The sequence below is a fragment of the Gouania willdenowi genome, chromosome 6 (genome assembly GCF_900634775.1).
Source record: "Gouania willdenowi chromosome 6, fGouWil2.1, whole genome shotgun sequence".
Lineage (NCBI taxonomy): Eukaryota > Metazoa > Chordata > Actinopteri > Blenniiformes > Gobiesocidae > Gouania > Gouania willdenowi.
Window position 1 is genome coordinate 65281096 of NC_041049.1, and position 16302 is coordinate 65297397.

The 16302-nt window shown below is 40.2% G+C and overlaps 2 protein-coding genes across 2 annotated transcripts in view; both read right to left on the reverse strand.

Annotated features, from left to right (window-relative positions):
• Positions 1-737: 737 nt before the first annotated feature.
• Positions 738-7861, reverse strand: ftsj1 (FtsJ RNA 2'-O-methyltransferase 1). The gene is made up of 11 exons (XM_028450098.1): positions 7725-7861; positions 7207-7335; positions 6070-6139; positions 5887-5986; positions 4423-4501; positions 4303-4355; positions 4175-4228; positions 3561-3663; positions 3248-3331; positions 2154-2257; positions 738-1030 (listed from the first exon to the last, which is right to left on the reverse strand). Exons 2-11 carry the CDS (start codon positions 7325-7327, stop codon positions 860-862), a joined length of 939 nt encoding a protein of 312 aa, XP_028305899.1. The 5' UTR covers positions 7328-7335; positions 7725-7861; the 3' UTR covers positions 738-859.
• A 2014-nt stretch (positions 7862-9875) lies between these two features.
• The window catches only part of LOC114464752 (plasma membrane calcium-transporting ATPase 1-like), a 29048-nt gene continuing 22621 nt past the window's right edge, over positions 9876-16302 (reverse strand). The window contains exons 17-20 of the mRNA XM_028449264.1: positions 14029-14240; positions 13833-13940; positions 12549-12737; positions 9876-10478 (exon numbers count right to left, since the gene is read on the reverse strand). Coding sequence (XP_028305065.1) covers positions 10101-10478; positions 12549-12737; positions 13833-13940; positions 14029-14240 — 887 coding nt within the window. The 3' untranslated portion in view covers positions 9876-10100. The remainder of the gene's footprint in view (positions 10479-12548; positions 12738-13832; positions 13941-14028; positions 14241-16302) is intronic.

The following is a 16302-nucleotide window of genomic DNA, read 5'->3' on the forward strand; positions in this document are numbered from 1 at the left end:
TCTCACTAAACTTTTTGTACCTGAATAAGACGTGTGGCGTGGTTCCTCCTCTTTCCACCTCATTCACATTCCTCTGCAGCTCAATTCTGTTAAATTAATGTCCTCAATCTTTATATATACACACACACACACGGCCACTATAACAAATCAGCTAAAATTAAAATTTAAGAGGTTTATTATAAAGCAGTTTAACACCTCATGTTGTTAAAAAAAAGTACTAATTGGTGACATTTTCACTTCAGCTCGTCTAAATCGAGTCACCAAAAGTTTTATCAGAATTTTTTTTACATTTGGGAGGAAATATAGTATAACTCCAAATTACAGATTCTAAAGAGAATAAAAACACTATCTGCAGAAACAATGCTTTAAATATGCATAACTAAATTATAAACTATAATGCGATGCAATGTTATTGCATTACAGTTCACATCCGGTCACGTTAACCATCCCAATAGTGCCCTCGTGTGGCCTCTGAGTAATTCACCGTGTCAAAATTCCTTGTCTTTGGTGTAAACTTTGTCCCCTAAAGCACCATGTTTTGTTTTTTTATAAACTACTAAAAAGAGCAACTTTATTCACAAAATGTCACTTTATGTAGTTTGTTTGCATTGAAAACGAGTGACGGATCCAAGAAGTTGTAGGAAATATGAAAATTTCATATTTCCTACAACTTCTTGAATTAGTTATTTGTGGGGTTTGTTAGCAGGGCTCCATATAATTAAACTGAGGGCAATAAACAGGTGGCATCGCAATACAGTTTATTTCATTACATCAGTTTTTTTTAATCTGAATGTCAATCAATTGAAAGTAATATTTTAGCTTAAAATCAATAATAAAAAATACAGTGATTAATTCAGCCTCAGCTGCTGGTTCCAGTCTGGTCCTGGTCCTGGTCCTGACTGGGACACACTGATGGTGCTTCTTCTTTAGACAGCTGGTTGTCTCTGCGTAGCTGACAAGCTTGTTGGTAAGGAGGGTGGATGGGCGGCTGGGTCGGAGGAGTGTACTGGTATTCTTTGCCTTCAGCCAACTGGGAACGAAGGAAAGTTAGTCACCATTGATTGAGCTGGGCTTAACAAAGCCAGGGTTTCTTTGTGTGAGACGTTGTAAAGGCTAAAACACACTCGGTACTGATTAACTGCAAAGCTCAGATTTTACTTGTAGTTGTTGTTAGGGCTGGGCGGTTTCACAGTATATGACAGGATTTTTTTTTTTCCATGCATAATCAGGTGTTCACAGCATTTTCTACTGGTAGAGAGAGAAATTACTGCAGTAGATTGACTTAGGATGGTCTATTGTACTGTCATGATGAGTGAATATTGTAGAATAATTCCACACTAGTAGTTATACAAGTTTGTGACTTTGCCACGCTAGTTTAGCTTTAGCATTAGCTTGATTTCTAGCTTTAAATGCTGTATACTCAGTGGTGTGGTGTTTCTTATGATGAATGAGGTAGTGTTTTGTTTGCAGCTCCACCAGGACTTATTTCCGCGTTACAGAAATACCAAATCGTGATCCTTTGATCTATTTCTTTGTGTATTACTGCCAAACTGCTGATATGCTAAGCTAACCGTGCCTCTGTATCCACGAGTGTTGTACTCCTGTAGCAGAGCCGTGCGCACACAGGCACATGCTCACATGCAGCTTCAGAGCTTTCAATAGCGTCTTTCTGATCCATTTACACGTATGATGCACACCGCAACTAACACCAGAGCGCTACTGTTTACCTTCATATTAAGAAGTGAAACGTTGAAAAGGGTCCAGTCTGAAACGCGGCGCAGCGTAGCGTTCCGAAAGTTGTGTAATCAAATACACCGGTACGGCGGTATATTAAAAATTCAAACGAAAATATGTATCGTATTTGGTATGAACCGGTTTATCGCCCAGCCCACTGCTTGGCATTGTATAGACCGACCTGCATTTCACTGCCTGGTGAAACAGAGCAGGAGAGATTAACTCAAGCTTAGAGGAGAGACTGGCAGACGAGCTACGAAAAGCTACGAATTTACTGACATGTCCCAGAAGGAGAACAAGGACTATAGGGAAGCATTAAGAATTGTGGGAAATATAGGATTTTAATGGAAACCACTGCATGGCGATGCGTTTGAGTATGTAAGCTCTGAGGAGTATGTTTGAGTCATAAGGCTCCTCACCTGCAGAGGGTACGTTCTGTCTGCGTCGAAGGCACTGAGGTCACCACATGCCAGGAAGGGAACGATGACGCGGTTCGGACCTTCCAACTGGTTAAAGTCCACGTCTGAAACAAAAGAGATCAGACCTCAAACACAGCTTGGACAAAATACTGGAAATGTAGATTGAATCTAAAAAAATAAAAACAGTGTACCATTGTAACAGGTCTGACAGTGTGCCATGGTTAGTAGCAAAACTGTGGCACAGGGAATGTAAGTTGTGTCCATAAGTTATCTATCATATAGCATCGTACAATAGTGCAATTTACTTTGACACCTATTTTGCAATATTTTTTAAACAACGATGCATCAGCTATTGAATGCAACATTAAACAACAACTAAGTGCTGCCATGTTTAATTATAAGATTATAATTTTAATCTGCAGACATTTATTAAAAGCGATGTACAGAACATAACTTAGTAATAGTGAAAGTTGGCTTTTAAACATTAAAATAAAACAGGCTATATTTCCAAAACAGTTTTATTCCATGACTTTTCAAGACTGGAAAATTGCTTTTTCTAATTCCCTAAGTTTTCCAGGAATTTCACGACCGTGGGGAGACTGAGAAATAAATACATACATAGGACCTTTTCTAAAGCTACGTCATAAAACCGTGCTTTGGATAAATGAGGCACCTTTTAGTCAAAACTCCTGCAGAAAAAAATCCAGTTTATACATTTTTATTTTTACTTCCTCCTTTTGGTTTTTGTTGCTTATTCACTGGAATCAACTGATCATTGGGTCTCGAATGACCAGGTGAGAACATCTGTACTGAAGCGTGTTGTACCAAGACTGTGTGATGAACAGTCATTTTAAACACTACAGTGTATTTAAATGTAATATCCTAAAAGTAAAGTACACATGCATTGGGGAAATGCTCACACGCACGCACGCTACAGTTATTGGCCAAACATGGACATAGATTGGCTGTTAGTCAACGTTTGAAATAAAGATCCCAGCTGCAGGAACTGAAGTGAAACGAGTCATTAAATCAGTGATGAAACAGATCCAACGGGCCTGACTTTGTGCTTAATGTTTGATTCCTTTCCAGTGTACCATAGGAGTGATCCAGCAGAGGGTTGGACATGTTGGGAACGTAGCCAGCAGGAGGAGAGTAGTTCTGACACACCACAAAGGCCTCTGCACGCAGAAAGAATGAAAGAGTCATGTGTCAGATTGGATGCGTTTGACTAAGTGATGTGAGGGTAAAACATTCCTAAACACGTGCATCAAAGCAAGAACAAGTAGAAGTAAAAACATTGAGGAGATCAAATAATGTCTCCTGCATTCAGAATCTAAAACGCAGCCGTTTTAACTGTAGAACTGCTTAAATACAACATGTTGTTGGACGAGTGTGAGCGAGACTCACCGATGCTGGAGTTCCTGCTGCTGCGAGGCTTGGAGCAGGTCACGGAGCTGAAGAAGATCTTCAGCTGAGAGTAGAGCAGGGTCACATCTTTACCACGAAAGATCTACAATGCACACAGCATCTCGTTAGGAAACAACTCACAGAAACTCCATTTCAGTTTTTCGCAAAATAAAAGCGATATTTCTAAATTTAGACAAAGTGTAAATGTGCTTTCAATGTGTTTCCAATGGAGGCGCTCAAACCTCCTTATAACACTCCCCACTAGGGTGGTTCATAGGGTGAGCAAAGGCAAGGATGTTGCAATACGATACGTATCATGATACTTGGGTCACGATACAATATTATCACAATATCACAATATCTTGCGATATTCTACCCAGTTAATATCAAAATTAAACACAGAGATGAAAAATCAAGTTGCTGTAAATATTCATCAGAAGATATTGATCATTCAGAGGACAAAATGACTCAAAACTATTTACCATTTGTTCGCTTCTGCCACTGTGACTGCCTCTACTACAGAAATGGCGCTGCACAGCAAAGTGGCTCTACGGCGCCATCTACCTGAGCGGAGGTGCGGAAGTCTCACCTGCCTGCACTACAGGACAACTCACCTTGGCCACAAACGTTCCTTCTGGCTTCAAAACATGAGTGGTGATGTTCAGAGCCTGAGGAGAAAAACTGTGGTTAGTTGGACACGCCGTCACACACCATGTGCGCACATACACACTCGTTTACTGACAGCCAATAGCAGTTGAGCCTGAATGTACTCGTCCACGTCATGGAGACCGGTTACTATGAAGACAAAAGCAGGACTAAGACAGGGAAAGACAGGACTGATCAGGACAGGGCGGAGCCTCACCATCTGGAGCGCCGTCACACACCACCAGGTCGGCCGGATGACCCTCAAAGTGACGAATTATCTCTTGAGCCGTCGACACCTGACAATATACATCAAATATACTGTATATCAAATATATATCAGACATGGGCAGCTTTTATCACAGCAGGGCCACAAAACTGTGATTATCTAACCTGAGGGCCATGTTATCAACATTCAGAATAATTCGGGAAGTCGAGCATCCGGGTAAGTTGTGACATATCTGCCTAGCAACACCAGTCGCCATATTTGTTTGGGAATAAAACAAGGTTAACAACGTATTGACTCCTGTTGTAATAGAAAATGCTTCACCATGCTGAAGAGCTGTTTGGCTGTTTGTCCAATGTAAAAAAAAAACAATAGATATAATCTTTTATATCATGTGCTCTACATTTCATAACGGGTAAGTGAAGAGTTAGGATCAGTTTTTTTTCTCAATGGCAATATGTTGTATTTATATCTGTTGTAGCTCCGTTATACAGTACACGGTGATTAACGGCATGTGAGGATTCTATCGCTGATTTTTACTGTGCGAGGTTAATTTATTAGGTAATTGTAAAGATCAGGGTATGTGAAATGTTTTGGATTGTTCATCAAGTGTTGGTTGGGACTTTGTATGGACAATAATATCCCTAGCACCGATAACTCAGCCTTAAATCGTCCCCTGGCCTCTTCTGCTAGTGTTTCTTGATAGTTGTGTGCCGTACCGAGATCACTCCTGTATTGAAATAAAAACGTTTTTGTCATCAGACAAATAGGAGGCGGACGAGTTGTTTTCCCCCATTTTAAGATGGCGCCCATTTATTCACTACCGCTAACGTCATCTGTGACGTAAGTCCCAACTTCCCAAATGACAGATTTGAGCGTTAGTAAAGGAAAGAACAAAAAGGTTTGTGTGTTTTTGTTCTCGTTTTGTGTGTTTGTGTTATTATTTGGTGTTTCTTGGTCGTCGTTTTGTGTGTTCATGTCCCATAGTGTGTTGTGATTGTTTTGGCTGGACTCAGAATTGAAGTCTCGAGCGACTGAACTGCACACAAACACAGAAAGTGTTGAAAAAAATGCAGAAACGCAAAACGTCAAAGAAATGTGTTGCTGCTCCACTGGTGAATTATCAGCTGTTCTCTGGAACTATACTGGTGTGAAAGCACCCTGAGTGTGTTTTAGTTGGCTTTTAGTGCATTTTATTTTGTTTTTGGGTGTTTTAGTTGTCATTTAGTGTTTTTGTTGTCTTATAGTGCATTTTTTTGTTTTGTTATTTTGTGCGTTTTTGTTGTTTTGTATATTTATTTATTTTTTTGTTGCATGATGCCACCTGTTGCAGTAAAAGCCAGATTAAATGTGAACTTTCTGTCACATTCAGCACTAGTCGTAAAGTAGAAACGTAGGAACATCTGCTCTCCTCCTGTTTTCACCCTCTACCATCCAATCCCTATGTGTACAGCTCACCTTGGTGATGTCTCCCTGTATCTGTGTGACTCCAGGCAGGGGAGCCATGGCTTGTAGATCCACCGCCACAATCTTCACCTCCTGCTGCTCCTCTTTCCCTCTGTGAAGGATAAAAAGAAAAGCCTTTAAACCACAGCCGTGTGCAGAGCGTTGGCTTGAGACCCAGTGATAATAAATGGTGACCTAAGTTTCCTGCTGAGGACCTGACTCCAGCTGCCAGGGGCCGCACACAGATCCACCGCTCTGTGGACTCCTGAAAGAGACAAAGAACCAGCATTATATCATTCTATTTACATATTAGCAGAAGTGGCAAAAGCACCAGTCTTCAGTACTCAAGTAAAAGTATAGATACTTAAATAAGAAATGACTCTGGTAAAAGTAAAAAGTAATCAAGTACAAAGTAAAACAAATGTCCCTTCAATAAGAAAACAGTTTTTAAACCAGCAAAGTCCATATATTTTACCTTTTTAAGAACTTGTAGAATACTGGTACATAGAAACACGTTCATTCTGTTACCTTTGAACATATGGGGAATTTAGCACTCATAATAAATAACATTTGTAAATAAAATAATTTAAAAAAAAAACAATGCAAATGCTCAATTCAACCCAGAGCAGCTTTAAGTTTAACGTTTTTAAAAACTTGAAAATATTAACCATTAAACTAAAGGACCTGCCTAACAGAAAAAAAGCTCAAACTGCCAACATTTTTCATCCAGCCTCAGGAGAACCATGATCTCCAGGTTTGTAGAATGGTGACGTGACCTTTTTGGTCTGAAAATAAGTTGTGTTGCTGAAAAACCTTTCACACGCAGCAGAAGCTGTTGTTGGTTTGAGTCTTTTTACGTTGTGACGTCATCTTCGAAGTTTTAAAAGTAACGAGCTCCTTTTTAAAATGTAAAGTACAGATATTTGTTTAAAATAGTAAAGTACAGATTTGTACTTTTGTATTATTATTATTATTTTATTTTTCTACTGTAATGTGTGCACTTGTATTGAATCAACAGTCTTTTACTTAATTATGTATGTTTTTCTTTGTCTTTCTTTGTTTAGTGTTTATTCTTTTTATTTGTGATAGTTCTTCAGCCTCTGTAATGCAAGTAACATAAATAAAGTATTTCTGATTCTGATAGACACCAGAAAAAAACTACTTAAGTACAGTAACAAAGTAGTTGTACTTCTTCACTTGTCACCTCTGCATATTAGTTTACTTATAATTCATTTGTTGGTCAATATTCTTACATCTGATTAGTAATTTGTAACTTGACAACAAAGCTATTTCAAAAATAAATGTGTATGTGTGTGTATATATATATCTTACCAGTGAACAGGTTAAACTCATGGTCCAGCTGTAGAAGCTTAAAAGCACTCCTGGCTCTCCATCCCTCCTCTTTAGCTAAACGGTAATAAATGTCCCTCTTGTCTTTGGAGGATCGACCCATTCTCAGTTCTGGTGGGGAACACACACACACACACACACACACACACACACACACACACACACACACACACACACACACACACACACACACACACACACACTTTCATTATACTATGTAAACCCAATATAAACCTATTGTATGGGATGGTTTGATAACATGTATCTCGCTTCCACATGGTATAACTTGGTTAATATCTGCCTCCTTTCTCCACTGTATAATGTTGAGTATAACCAAATACATGTGGTATGTTGAACATATTATAAAATGTGTCTCCCTCGTTACAAATGTAGCATGAACCGCAGCTAATTTCTGGGTAAGTGCATTAGCATTTTCTTCGTTTACATCGCAGAAAAACTGAGGAAATAATTAAGATTTGAAACCTAACAGAGGAACTTACTCAGTGTTTACGATTTGTTGATGATAGAAAAGTCCTGTGCTTCTTCTTCTTCTTCTTCTTCTACAGATTTTATTTTCTTCTTCTACTGATTCGTCTTCTTCCTCTTGACGGCAAACAACGTAGAGATCATTACCGCCTCCCACCGGACATTAGTGTAAACCCGTTGTCACTGTCTGAGTTCAGATCGGGCTGAGATCGGTTATGAGCATGCGCACTACCGAAAAATGCATTTATGCTACTTCCGCTTAGCTTTTTTCTACTTCCGTCGTGCTGAGAAAAAAAAAATATAAGGTTCAAAGCTAATGTTATTTGACGAGTGCTGAATTGCTCCTTTTCTTGTACAAAAATGTACAACTGCTAAATATACCAGGTAGGAGAGGTTCCAACGCCACAAAGAAATGACGGACAAGTTAATCTTATTCATGGTGAAGGGGACGCCATCACCGACACCGACAAGAAGGAGCTCCATACGAAAATAAATAATTTATTTTCCAAAAAAAACATGATTATAATATACATTGCACTAAAAAAACAGTTAACCTAATGTAACTATTTTTTTAATCAGTATAACCCAGTACGGGTACATCTCAGTATGTAGCAGTCACGTATTGAGATTTTAAGAGGAACTCAGTACGATGTGAACTCAGACCGTGCTCAGATTATAACCCTAACCCTAACATAATCCAATAAACAAATAAAACACGTGTCCGTTCACCTTGAAAACAAAAATGATTTTTTTTATTTTTTTAGCAAAATTTCATTTTTCGCTAGTGCGCACATGCGCATATCAATCTCAGTACGATGTGAACTCAGACCATGACACCGGAGTCAATGAAGATAATATAATATTATATAACATAATGTAATGTAATATAATCAGAGGTATAAAGAGTACTGATATATCCTACTCAAGTAGAAGTACTGTTACTGGATTGAAATTGTTATCAAGTACAAGTACATACAGAAAATATTAAAGTACAAGTAAAAAGTAGCTCAATAAAATAATAGTACTCAAAGTAAAATTTACAACTTACTTTTAATATATCTTGCCACGGTTCCCTTACATACAGTATAACATACATTATGTATAAACTTGAAAAGGAAGAGATGAAATCTACCACAACTGGAACCTGATTTATTTTCAACAAAGGCATCTGTATAAAATAAAAGATTTGTCAAATGTACAGTTCTTTTTTTTTTTTAAATAAATAAATAAATAAATATTAATAAAAAAATGATCAGGCTTTAAGTATAGCTACATTTAAAAGCTCCACAACTGAGAGAATAACCTCCATTCAATGCTGTTTTGGCGCAGTGCATTACAAATAATGTGGTTGGTCGGCTATGATGTGATGCATTTGATTGTTGTCTGGTCATTTCATTTTTTGTAGTTTAACAATATCCATTGATTATTTTAAAACAAAACATAATTTAATCAGTAACGGTTGGGTGAAGAAATGCAACTAACTATTTTAAAACATATCAAGTACAAGTAACATCACTGTCAATAAATTGCAAACAACTTTATCCATTTTCTATCAAAATCAATATAAAAAGTAAGATATGTAACTTTTTTCACAGCCGGGGCCAAATAATTGTGATTTTCTGATCTGTGGGCCACATTATCAACATTCATGTCAGCATTAAGAATAATGACCATTCTAAGCATTAATACAGGAAAGAACAAATTTTGTGTATTTTTGTCATGGATTTGTCATGGATTTGTGTGTTTTTGTCTTTTCTTTGTGTATTGTTGTTTTATGGGTTTTTGTTGTTGTTGTTTTGTGTTTTTAAAGTAATTTTGTCCATTTCCATTTGTTTTTGTTCTTTTTTTGAGAGTTGCTAGTTGCATAATCTGCTGTCGATACTGTTGCATTTCAAATTCTCTTCATACAACAGCGAGAACATCACAGCTTGTAATATTAATACTTCATGTATTTTATTTCACGTTTGAACAAACTAGAACATTAAAAAAGAAACACTAGGATCAAATCCACATCGAACACATACATGAAACCTAAAAACCAAACATCTCAGATCATCTGCAGTCCCCGTCTTTTAGCTGATAACACCCATTTCAGGTTGACACGAAGCTAATTAGAACGAAGTTACTACACCTTTAAACACTTACACACATACACAAACCTCCTACACAATAAATCAGAGTCCAAAAAGTCTGTACGAGCTTCCTCGGACTGAACCAAAACAAAAGTGGAATCTTTCTCTGCTTCCTCGATCTCAGAAACACATCCAGGCCGACTCTGGATGGGAAGCAAACAGTGGAAAAAGGTTTTTGGTTCTCCATGAACTTGGAACCAAAACAGTACTATGAGTAAAAAGTTAGCACCACCTGCTCAGGCCTGCAGGGGCGGAGCTTCACAAAGACGTCTCCAGACTGTGTAGAGGACTTCCCGGACAAGGCGGCAACGGCACCGAGTTAGGCGGCGCCAGGCCAGGCCGGGAAGGGTCCTTATGCAGCGGGATGATGCGGTCCATGGCGTTATTGTTCAGGCTGGGCGAGCACAGGACGTTTGGCAGGGCGGTGAGCGCCGTCACTGCTGGAGGGACGGAGTTGCGTTTGGTCGGGGGCTCGTTCTCGGTCTCGTTTTCGTCGATCAGTGGGATCTGAGGCTCCGAGTCCTCGATGCGGAACTCAGGGTTGGTCATGAAGTTGTGGATGGAGCTGCGGGACTCCGGTGTCTCCAGGCCTTCGTACGGCGAGACGCTGTCACGAAACGCATTCACTACACGGATCTGCAACAACAAGAGTTGACGACAACAGAGTGACTCTATAGCTGCGTTTCAGTACCCTTGGAAATGCACAAAATCTAAATAGCGTGTGAGATCGCCTTTTTTTGTTTTTTTCTCTCCAAATTTCTTTATTTTTTTGCAGACAGTACAGAAAAGTACAACAGGATCCCATTATGTCCAAGTGTCTGCATTAGAATGACAAAAAGCCCCAACATGAATCCATCCCAACAACCCATATCAGATGTAGTCACAATAAACAACTTGCGCTATACAAATAAAGTTGAATTGAATTGAACTGAATTAACACTTGCCAGCAGAAATATATGAACACTTCCGTTGTGGCCATTTTGCATTCGTGTTGTGACCTTTTTGCATTTGTGTTCATTTCTTTAAATGCGTTCACCTGACACTTCACGGCCACCGGGTTTCCGCAGCAGAAGCGTTTCCGACGGACCGGTATTACAGACGGACACGTTTCTGGCGGAGGTTTTTAACCCGCCAGAACAGAAAAGAACAAAAAGAAGACATCTAAACACATATGAAAGTAAGTGAATCTCCTCAGGGCTGTGTTCTTTCTCCTCTGCTCTTCTCCCTGTACACCAACAGCTGCACCTCCTCTCACCAGTCGGTCAAACTCCTGAAGTTTGCAGACGACACGACCATCATCGGTCTCATCTCTGATGGAGACGAGTCTGACTACAGGTGGGAGACAGACCGGCTGGTGTCCTGGTTCAGCCAGAACAACCTGGAGCTCAACGCTTTAAAGACAGTGGAGATGATAGCAGACTTCAGGAAGAATCCAGCCCCCCTCACCCCCCTCACCCTGGGAGACTCTACAGTGAGCTCTGTGGAGTACTTCTGCTTCCTGGGGACCATCATCACTCAGGACCTCAAGTGGGAGCTGAACATCAGCTCCCTTATCAAAAAAGCTCAGCAGAGGATGTACTTCCTGCGGCAGCTGAAGAAGTTCAGTCTGCCAACAAAGATGATAGTGAACTTCTACAGCTCCATCATCCAGTCCATCCTCTGCTCCTCCATCACCATCTGGTACGCTGCAGCTACGGCCAAGGACAAGGCCAGACTGCAGCGTATTATCCACTCTGCAGAGAAGGTCATCGGCTGCAATCTGCCCTCCCTCCAGGACCTGTACGCCTCCAGGATTTTGAGGCGTGCAGGAAAGATTGTGGCCGACCCCTCCCACCCCTGTCATAAACTGTTTCACTCTCTCCCTTCTGGAAGAAGGTTTCGGTCCATCAGGACCAGAACCTCCAGACACAAAAACAGCTTCTTTCCCTCTGCCACCATCCACATGAACACCCCCCCCCCCACCCCCCACCCCCGATCACCACCTCCATGATGACATATATATATATATTTATCCTATTTATCCTTTATTCTCTATCTGTCCTTTATTTATCCCTCATCTTTTATATTTATCATTATTATTATTATTATTGTTGCTGGGTTGTTTTTTGTTTTTTTTATTTTTTGTTGTTTGTTTTGTGCACCAACTACCAAGACAAATTCCTTGTACTGTCCTTAAAACTGTACATGGCCATTAAAAACATTTCTGATTCTGATTTCTGAAAGTTGATTAGGATACTCATATTTTTCATATCAGGCTATCATATCATAATACCGGTCCGTCGGACACACTTCCGTTGCGGAAACACTTTCATTGTGGCAATTTTGCATTCGTGTTGTGACCTTTTTGCATTTGTGTTCGTTTCTGTAAATGCATTCACCTGACACTTCCCAGCCACCGTAGAAAATAGATGTAAGCGAAAACCGTTCTAAAAGTCAATGGCAGCCAGTGTCCAGGGGAGGTCACTATTCCATTCAGTCATACTGTGACTGCCAACACAGATTATAGAGACACTCCTCCACAGAAGAAGGAGAAACCTGTTGATGCTGCTGTGGTTTGGATTGTAAATATGAAGGTAGATACATGTAGCGAGCTTGTAGAATGTGGTGTGAGTTGTGTATAAAAAAAAAAAATTATACACAAGCTCACAATACATTCTACAAGCTCTCCCATTTTGCAACAAATCTACCTTCATAGTAAACCCGTACCTGAGTCTGGATGCGGTTGAGGCCACGACACCAGAGCACGTGGCCTCTCCTCAGCTCCATCTCTGCGTGGTCGATCTCATGTTGGTCCTTCATCTCTTCCAGCTCCTCCTCTGGGATCTCCTCCTGCTGCGTGCCGTGACCGGCCGTGGTCAGGAAGCGCAGCCATTTGGTGGGAATGCTGGACACCAGCTGAGTGTGAGGGAAGTCAGCCGCAGTTATCATCAACAACATGACATTAAACAAACATTAAAGCCTTAGGGACTGGCTTATATTAGTGATGACATGATCAATTCTCACTCCTTTGTGGGGTGAAAAAAGTACTTGACATTCACTAAAATGTACCTAACATCACATTTTAGATTATGAGCCACACTCACAAGGCAAAAAAATTATGAAAATATGGAACAGTTAATCTCATCCATCCATTTGGAAAACAATTAATGAATTATTTAATACAGAATATCAAAGCACATAAAATCAGAAATAGTCAAACCATTTTAACAGTCAACACTCATTTTACAGCATTTATGACAAAGAAAATCCAATAAAAGCTTTTATCTCCAAGTGTAATTGAAAATGAAAAAAGTAATACGAAAACTAATATAAGCACTATATTAAATTATTAGTTTAATATATATATTAGAGAAGTCACGATAAAATTTTTTTTTTTTTTTTTGCTTTTTGCCTGCGACACATTGAAATTGGGTCCCCGACCCAATTTTGGGCCCCAAACCAAGAGTTGTAGTAATGTAGAATGTAGTAATTATCTGTGACACAGCAGAGGCTTTTTAATCTTTTACTGTGTCACAAACTATGTTATATTAGCACATTTAGAGATTCATAAATATTAAACAAACTGCAAATAAATAAATATGTGTGATGTGTGTGTATATAAATATCTATCCATTTTCAGACCCGCCTTGTCCTATTTCATGGTTGTGGGGGTTTGCCGGTGTCAATCTCCAGCTCACACTGGGCGTTAGGTAGGGGTACACCCTGGACAGGGCGCCCCTCCTATGGGCCATTCAGAGTCTCCAATCAACCTAACTAATATGATATGATATGATCCGAACCATAACCCTATGATGTAACGTAACGTAATGTAACGTAACGTAACGTAACGTAACGTAACGTAACGTAACGTGACGTGACATAACATAACAGGGAGTCCGCTCACTTTAACTCACTAAATAATAAAATAGGCTCATAAGACTTTGTTTCACCCTGCAGTAACACAATAGTGTCAGAGGTTGGTGTCAAACAACAGCTGTGATTGTAACTCACCTGTCCCCACAGCAGGCTGCCGAAGCCGAGCAGGACGCACCACAGCCACTGCTCAAGAGTCAGAGCAACACAGCCAAACGGCTTTCCCCCAAGCTGCACGATCACAACCTGCAGGAAAAAATACAAATGTTTTCCCTTATTGTTTAAATTAATAAATGCGTTTCCTCCCACACAGGCAGGACTGCTTTAGTGTCACCTGAGTGACGAGGGTTCCTGCAATGATGGAGCAGAAGATGGGGTTCCTGTGGACTCCCTCAAACACGTTCCTCTCCCCGTGGATCTTGCGAGCGTTGAACTCATTAAAAATCTGCATTAGGACGAATGTGTTGAATATGATGGTGTAGTGCTCAGAGGGTGGGGAGTGGAGGGGGGCGTTCCTGCCGTTATCAATGTCAAAGAGGATGTCACCTGGGCAAGAGAAGAGGGGAAAACCAATAGATTATTTTAACACTTAATAATGAACAAAGTTCTCTAAAATAATTTCAGTGTCTCTAAAATCAACCTACGAATAATTACTAAAAAGCAGTATACTATAATATGCCTACAATATAGTCTGGCATTGTCATGAGGTCATCGACCCTGTGTGTGTCAGCAATAGCCTCAAGACCACAGACACAATTATTCCAAGGCAAACTATGTCCAAGTAAAGCTAGTTTATTATGCTAACTGGCCATTAGGTCATTAGCTTTGTGTCTGCTTTCCTCCCCATAGCACAATCACAGAGTATCAAGCTTAATGTGGTGGTTTGGATACTTTATGCTAGTTGTTATTTTTTTCATAAATGTCTTTAACCGGGTCATACATATAACAGGCTTAAAAATCCATAGACAGCTAGAAAAAGCGTGGTAAATTACGCAATGAAATAGCCCTAATTATAATAGAGCCATATAATACACAAGCCGTATACTTTGAATTTAACTTTGAGCTTGAATTGGACTTTTACAACTTTGTAAGTAATAAAGCAGCCTACATTCAGTAATGTGGCCAGCAGGGGGCCAGGGATGACATTGACCATCCCTAGCACAGATTAAACCCTGATTGTTAGTACGTCAAATCCATCATCCCAAAAGCAGTTTGATAAAAGCTCCCCTCCAGAAGCAAAATTACAATGTAAGAAAGGGAAAGTTGGTATTGGTTATCAAACCACAAATGTATTCATTTTCTTCTTCCTCTCCTCCTCCTTTTGCTGTTCCCTTCAGGGGTCACCACAGCGAATCATCTGTATCCATCTAACCCTATCCTCTTCTCTCACACCAACCGACGACATGTCCTCTCTCACTACATCCATAAATCTGACTTCCTGCCTGGCAGTTCCAACCTCAGCATCCTTCTACCGATATATTCACTGTCCCTCCTCTGTACATGTCCAAACCATCTCAGTCTGGTGTCTCAGACTATCTCCAAAACATCTAATGTGTCATCCCTCTGATGGACTCATTCCTGATATTTATCCTCGTCACTCCCATAGAGAACCTCTTTGTTCTTTCTTGGTTATTGACGTGTTGCAACAATCGTGATTAGGTGCATATCGCCACCTATTGTACGTTTTATTTCATTACTTTGTGTGTGCAAGACAACAAGCCAGCTAACCGGCCAAAGCAAGGCTCCCTTTCAAAGAGAACCTAAACATCTTCATGTCTGCTGTCTCCAGCTCTGCCTGCTGTCTTTTTCTCGGTGCAACTGTCTCTAAACTATACAACATGGCTGATCGCACTACCGTTTGCACACCTTTCTTTTCATTCTTGCTGCTACTCTCTTATCACACGTCACACCTGACACTTTCCTTCATTTGTTCCAACCTGCTTGCACACACCCTTCTTCACCTCTTTTCCACACTCTCCAATGTTTTGAACTGTTGACCCAAAGTACTTAAAATCCTCCACCTTCTTTTTCTCCCTGTAGCCTCATCGCTACACTTGGGTTCCTCTCATTCAAATGCATGGATTCTTTCTTGCTGTGGCTAGCCTTCATTCCTCTATTTTCAATGGCATACCTCCACCTCTCTAGAAGTTCCTCCACCTGCTCCCTGCTGCAAACATCATAGTCAATGGAGCTTCCTGTCTAACCTTATCTGTCAGTCAACTGTCAAAGCTGATCCTTCATGCAGTCTCTCCTCCACCTTGAACTTGAAGAATCAAAGTCATCACTCTGTCTTTCAACTCCAGAACATTTCTAACAAAGTCATTCTTCAAGAAAACCCCTACTCCATTTATCTTCCTATCCAGGCCATGATTAAACAGCTTGAGCACTGCTCCTACGCCCCTAGCCTTGCTACCTTTCCACCTGGTCTCCTAGACACACAGAATATCCACCTTCCTTCTCGGCATCATGTCAACCAACTCTCCAGCTTTCTCTGTCATCGTCCCAAAATTCAGAATCCTAGATTTTCCTCTTCCTACGAACACACCTTCCTTCTCTACTTCTTTGACCAAATGTGGTCCAATTTTCACCTTTACACTGTAGTTCAACA

Excerpts from the sequence above, each read along its gene's own strand:
- ftsj1 (XM_028450098.1), bottom strand. The coding sequence starts at position 7,327 with ATGGGTCGATCCTCCAAAGACAAGAGGGACATTTATTACCGTTTAGCT. Across the intron at positions 5,987-6,069 it reads GTCCTCAGCAGGAAACTTAG|AGGGAAAGAGGAGCAGCAGG; the intron begins GTCACCATTTAT and ends TATCCTTCACAG. Across the intron at positions 3,332-3,560 it reads CAGCAGGAACTCCAGCATCG|AGGCCTTTGTGGTGTGTCAG; the intron begins GTGAGTCTCGCT and ends TTCTGCGTGCAG.